Source organism: Bidens hawaiensis, unplaced genomic scaffold, assembly GCF_021521415.1.
Source record: "Bidens hawaiensis isolate Kalapana, Puna unplaced genomic scaffold, B.hawaiensis_p1.1 tig00020116_1, whole genome shotgun sequence".
Taxonomy (NCBI): Eukaryota; Viridiplantae; Streptophyta; class Magnoliopsida; order Asterales; family Asteraceae; genus Bidens; species Bidens hawaiensis.
In genome coordinates, this window is record NW_027493058.1 from 3,730 (window position 1) to 10,197 (window position 6,468).

The 6,468-nt window shown below is 35.8% G+C and overlaps 1 protein-coding gene across 1 annotated transcript; it reads left to right on the forward strand.

The window, feature by feature from the left end:
* The first annotated feature begins 258 nt into the window (after positions 1 to 258).
* On the forward strand, positions 259 to 5,988 carry LOC143559906 (uncharacterized). The gene is made up of 6 exons (XM_077048337.1): positions 259 to 450; positions 2,201 to 2,379; positions 2,488 to 2,543; positions 3,976 to 4,001; positions 4,091 to 4,502; positions 5,592 to 5,988. Exons 1-6 carry the CDS (start codon positions 309 to 311, stop codon positions 5,974 to 5,976), a joined length of 1,200 nt encoding a protein of 399 aa, XP_076904452.1. The 5' UTR covers positions 259 to 308; the 3' UTR covers positions 5,977 to 5,988.
* The last annotated feature ends 480 nt before the right edge of the window (positions 5,989 to 6,468 follow it).

A 6,468-nucleotide genomic window follows, 5' to 3' on the forward strand; every position in this document is an offset into this window, starting at 1 on the left:
AAAAAAAATAAAATAAAGAAAACTTACCATTTTACCATTTATAAGCTCGTGTGGGCCCTGCTAACAAATATATACTCGAATTAAAATTTTAAAACCCTTTAAATTCTTTTGAGAACATTAAAGTCAAATCAAATTGGCCTGTTCACACATATATATCTACTCCTTATTACATCCCAATTTCTGCTTTCTCTAAACCCTAATATTCAATTCAACCGCTAACCCCTTTTCAATTTCGACTAATTACAACTCCAAATTCAATCATCTGATAATAATAATCGATCTGGGTTTCGTGCGGTTGTTGATTATACATGGGGTTTGAGGCTGCCGATCGTTTAGATGATGGAGGCAAAGCTGCTTTGTCGATTTCTTGCTCGATTTGCCTGGAGGATGTTACCAATTACAGGGATCGTGGATTTGCTAAGCTTCAATGCGGCCATCAGTTTCATCTAGGTCAGTTAATTGTCTTAATTTCACATAGATGAATAATTTAATTACTTGTGCGGTGTGTATTTCTTTTGCGGGTTCGGGTTTGATGTAAACGGGTTCGGGTCAGTTTGGTGTAAGCGGGTTCGGGTCAGTTTTGGGAACCGATCATGAAATTTGTGGGTTTGGGGTTGGTATAAACGGGTTGGGTACGGGTTGACCCATGCAACCTTTTTATTATTAATTACTTGTGCTACATTAAGGGGTGTGAATTTCTTACCCGGCACGAAATTCGTGGGTTTGGGTTCAATATAAACGGGTTCGGGTCGGTTTGTTGTAAACCTGCTAAGCTAAACGGGCCACCCTGGCGGGTTTAGGGTTGACCCATGTACATAGTTGTCAATAATGAAAAGCTGTAAATAGTGACAACCTACTTATACGTTATGTAGCGATAGCGAGCGATGAAATAGCGGGCGCTATTTGATGTTTTGCGATAAGTTATTAGAATTATTATTATTTTTATAAATAGGGGTTTGATAGTTTTTACTGGTAGAGTTTGGTGCTGTTTAATCGATTTTAATGCCTAAAGTTCGGTTTTGATATTTCAATAAAAAAAAATAAAAGTAAAACTCTAATTATGGCTATATCGCACTATTGAGGTGCTATACATTAGATTGTGGAAAAGTACCGCTTCATTATGAAGCACGCTATAGCGAGTTCTATTCTCGCTATTAGCAACTATGCCCTTGTAACCTATTTGTTATAAATTATCTTTTTCTAAAGTATCGTTTGTGTAATAAATTAAACTTGTAGGGTATCTTATGTGAAAATTTTAAAACTAAAAAAGAATTTGAGTATTTGACATAAGATTTTATAATCAAAGCGTAATTGTTTTATATAAATTTGTAATTTTTGCTGTAAAAATAGTAAAAGTAAAGTGTTAATATCTGAAAACAATAAAAAAACTTTTAGGTCAAATGGGGCGGGTTTAGGTCAACCTGGTGGATTCACGAGTTGTTTAAGCTATTTTTTTTTTATTTTATTTTTTAAAATGTGTTCTATGTAATAAATTTAATTGGATGGGTATCTTAAGCCAAAATTTAAAACTAAAAAAGAAATTGACATAGGATATTATAATCAAAATGTAATTGTTTTATATCATTTGTATATTTTGTTGTAAATATGCAAATGTATAAATGTGAAAACAATAAAACTTAAAATAACTTATTTTCGGTTTGGGTTCTGTTGGGTTGGACCCTTGGTTTTAAAAAGCGAGAAGCGAAGAAAAGCGACGAGGTATAAAACAGAAGCGTGAAGCGCCAGGCGCAAATATATGATTTAATATATAAACAACATACACATACAACCTACGCATGCAACCTAAAAGTCATATTGTACAACATTTAGATGCTTAAAAACCACTTGCGTACGAAAGACGAGCGCCTCGACTTCGCCTTCGTCACTTTTTGCCTAAAAATCTCACCTCAGGCTCTCCTTTTAAACATTGCTCGCCTTGACTAGCCTAAAGCAAAGAGGCCCTCGGCCTCACCTTAGGTCGCCTCTCTTCTTGGCTCACCTCAAGCGCGCCTTTTTAAACCAAGGTTGGACCCGCCAACATGACCTGTTTAACACTCCTAGCTATGTTTTCCGTACTTTAGATTTGCCCTAGTCTACTACTATTATTATTAGTAGTTTACAAGTACAAGAAACAGAGGTTTTGAAATGTAAAAAACACCCTTTATGTTAATGTAATTTGTTTCTATTGTTTTTGGTACAGATTGTATCGGTTCCGCGTTTAATGTTAAGGGAGTGATGCAATGTCCCAATTGTAGAAAAATTGAGAAAGGTCAATGGCTCTATGCAGACAATACTCCCAATAGCCGAGTGTATACCGAGTTACACTTTGATGATTTGGCCGAGCGTGAAGATGTTTATGATCTGAATTATCCTGAATCAGTAAGTTTTGGTGCAACCCTTCATTTGAAGGGTTATTGTGTACATTTTTATAGTTGATTTAGTGTTCTTATTGCTGAAAACCTTTTAAAAAGTCGTCTTTTTTTGCAGTCAATGTGGTGCCCATTTGGTGATTTTTCTCGGATTGCTGGTGCTGTTGCTATTGAGTAAGCACGGTTTTATCTTCTGTTTTTTTCCTATTTGATATGTTGATATTATTTTTATATGTATGAGGAAAATGCAAACAGAATAATATTGCAATAAATATAATAAGGATGATTAAATACTATTGAACAAACACAATAATAAATGGACAGAGTTAGGTTACTTTCGAGAGGTAGTGTCTCTACATGATGCCCAATTTTGAGTTAATATTATTTTCATCAAATTTAACATAATCAGTTAATTCTTTTAATCACTATTTATATTCGATCTTAACAATAACTCATTTTATTAAAAGAACCTATCCTTGACCTAAACATAAAAAGTAATTGTTAACCATCATCGGCCTATAAGTGAACCAAACGTTTACGTGAACTGTTTGGTAGGAAGTTTGTTTATGTTAGTGTATTTTAATAAGAGAACGAACGTGAACAACATTATTTGTTTGTTTAGTTAAACGGATGAAAATGAACACGTCTTGTACGTTCATATATGTTCATGAACGTTCCTTCATTTAAATTTGTTTGTGTTTGTTCGGTTATATTCTTAACGAGCGACTGTTCAAAGGGTAAGACCCTATCCTTTTACCTAATACCCTACCCGGACCCTTTAACCTTTTAGGAAGAAATGTGGACCCGAGACCCTACCCTCTAAACAATAAAAGGGTCGAGTATAAATAAGGGTTTCAAGGGTCCAACCCTTTACCCTTTAAAGCAGTAATCACAACTCCTTTTCTGCATTTACTAGTTGCATATCTCATATATGACTTTAATACATGAATCCTAAAACAATTATACTTTCATTTAATAACACAGTAAACTCTTAACTTCGAAAGTTTATCAACCATTTGAATCGATGCAAATAATATTCACATTCACAAATTACATGTAGAGAACAATTTAGTGATTTGCGTATATATATGTTTCCAATTAGTAGTATGGCCTTTTATTTTTATTTTTCTTAATAGTTGGGAAATTTATGATGGAATCATACATAAAATACAAACCTCTCCTACATTTCAGATTAATCGCGAATATGATGTATATCTATCTAGCAACTAGTAAACGGGTCAAGGGTTTGAAAAAGGGTCGGACCCTTGAAACCCTTTTACCCTTTAAGGTGAAATTTAAATACCCTTTACCCGACCCATATTATATATTCGGGTCTAATTAAGGGTTTTACGAGTCGGGTAAAAGGGTTTCAAGGGTCTGACCCTTATCTTGCTCACCCCTAAATGAGCAAACGCAAACACACACATTCATTTTCTTAATGAACAAAAAACTCACAAAAAAACCCTGTTTTCGTTTAATTCATCGTGTTTGCTCGTTTGTTCAGTTTGACTTAAATGAACAAATAGGAAAATGCCCCCCCCCCCAGTTCGTGTTCATTCTGTTCGTTTACACAACCAAATTAACCATTTACTTTTTATTTGTGCAGTGAAGTGGAATTTCCAACAACCGGATGTAAGTTTCCGACTCTCAATACATAATTCAAACCTTAGTTTCCCCAAAACCCTTGTAACAACAATCTGATATCTTATCGTCTTTTGCAGACACTGAGATTATTGGACAACATATTGAGTTTAACGACCATTCAGCGACAGTTTCATCTGCTAATCATGTATGCCCGGTTATCGCATATGTTCATCCCCCAAGCTCGAGCACAAATGTAGGTGATAACGGAGATCGGTATAATAATAATAATAATTATCATAATCATTACCGATGGCTTTATGCTAATGCTCATGCCGACCATCTGCCTTCACCAACAAGGACCGATGTTGACTATCTGCCTTCGCCAACAAGGGCTGATGTTGACTATCTGCCTTCACCAACAAGGACCCATGTTGACTATCTGCCTTTGCCGACAAGGGCCAATGTTGACCATCTGCCTTCGCAAACAAGGACTAATGTTGATATGCCAACATCAGGGTCTTATTTGCATCCGTTTTTTACGGGTCAAAGGTAAATCACTTGATAATGCTCTATATTGCCTTTATCATGAACAATTTTGCAGTTATTTTTATGTGGTGTTTGGTTGAGGTTTTGGGCTCAGACCGAACTAAAAACATTGATTATTAGTTTATTACTTATTTGGGCCTAAAACTTTTAGGCTACATTATTTATTAATTTATTATAGATTACTTAAAATCGGTTGTTTCGGTTTGGTTCAGTACCAATGGCTCAGTTTGGTTTAATCTCATCCCTTCTAACCAAATCCTGTAAAAACTGATGGTTTGGTTAATGTTTAAAGAAAACGATTTTTCAGTTCGGTTTTGGTCATGCATCAACTTCTTCCCGGTTTTTACAACCAGTACTGGTACTTAACCGGTGCCATAGCGTTACTGAACCGATGCCGTACTAGTACCGAACTGACACATATGGCACGATATTCGGTACCACGTTTCTCAAATTCGGGGTATACAGTATTTTTGGTACCGGCACGGTAATTTTTTTCGTTAATTCGATATATGGTACCGACAGAAAACGTAGAGTTTTTCTTGGCTGTTACTTACCGAGTTACCGGTACTCGTGTCTTTGTTTCTCATTTTCTATAGAAATTGATACGGTTTTTGTGACATTTTGTATGTTTTGGTTTTGGTATTATGCTTTCTTGATTATACATGAGTTTGATATGACTTTTGGTTTCTTGATTATTTTTGGTTACAAATTTCGTGTCTCAATATATGGTACCGATTGGAAAATGTTTTTCTTGGGTGTTATGTACCGATATATATTTCTTGTTTTTGTATAGAAATAACCAATACATTCGATACGGTATTCAGTACCGAGGTTTATTGAATTTGGTACTAGTATTTTCAGTACTAGTACGATACCTATCTCATCCCTATTCGTTAGTTCGGTTTCGTTACTTTATTAATTTTATTTTGTAGTTTTTATATTTTATTAATTTTATTTTGTGTCAAACATGATAAAACCAATTTCATATTATTTCAACAATAATCTAGTTCTAATATACTTTGGGTGGTCTCCGACCGTTGACCCGTTAAATCTGAAGATACTTATTAATTTTTATTTGTGTTGTTTTTGCAGCTCTTCGACTAGAGGCCCGAGCTCTATTAACCCGGTGACAAATCATCCTCACCCTGATAGTGGTACACGCGCTTGGGAACGTTCACAGGCTCTCGAGGCCTATTATCAGCAACCAAGTGTGCGCAGATCAAACACTCAAGTGCATGTGAGTTCCTCTTCTGACCAGACTCATGGCGGATATTATCCATCGTCTTCTAGAAGGTTCCATGATGCAGACAACTCCATGTTGCATCCATTCCACCATGTTTCGGAAAGAGATCCACCTCACCCGCACTCGTACCCGTATCCACATGAGACGGGCACGCTTCACCAGGCAGGGAGCGGGTCGGCTACACAGAGGCGTGGTTCGGGGAGGGCTCCGTCTCGTATGCAGTATTGGTTATGAGATGTGTATTTTGGTTATTGATTATGGAAGTTCTAAATAACTTTTTAAGGTATTTCGTATTAGGATGTTGGCACTTTTAAAATGTGTGAATTTTGTGGTGAACTTTGATGTGGCCAACTTTGGACTTGAAAGTTGAAACCGTCATCAGGAAATTTGTCTGTTAAATTTGTTGAGAATCGATAGGGTGTTTGGACTTTGTCCGATTTGATATATTTAAATGTGTTAATTTTGGTTAGTTATGAACTTGATGGTTGAATATGTCTGATAGGTAGGGGTGCAAACGAGCCAAGCTCGAGCGCGACTAGGCTCGAGCTCAGCTCGTTTAGCTTACACTGAGCTCGAGCTTAGCTCGTTTTAAGCTCTATTTTCAAAGCTCGAGCTCGGTTCGTGAGCAGATTTTCAAACTCGAGCTTGGCTCGTTTACTTATTTTTATATATTTTTTTCAATTATAACTTTATGTATAAAATAATATATATTATTTAGTTATTTTT

Coding starts and splice junctions, on each gene's coding strand:
- LOC143559906 (XM_077048337.1), top strand. CDS start 309: ATGGGGTTTGAGGCTGCCGATCGTTTAGATGATGGAGGCAAAGCTGCT. Junction 2,380..2,487: donor ATCTGAATTATCCTGAATCA/GTAAGTTTTGGT, acceptor CTTTTTTTGCAG/TCAATGTGGTGCCCATTTGG. Junction 2,544..3,975: donor GCTGGTGCTGTTGCTATTGA/GTAAGCACGGTT, acceptor TTATTTGTGCAG/TGAAGTGGAATTTCCAACAA.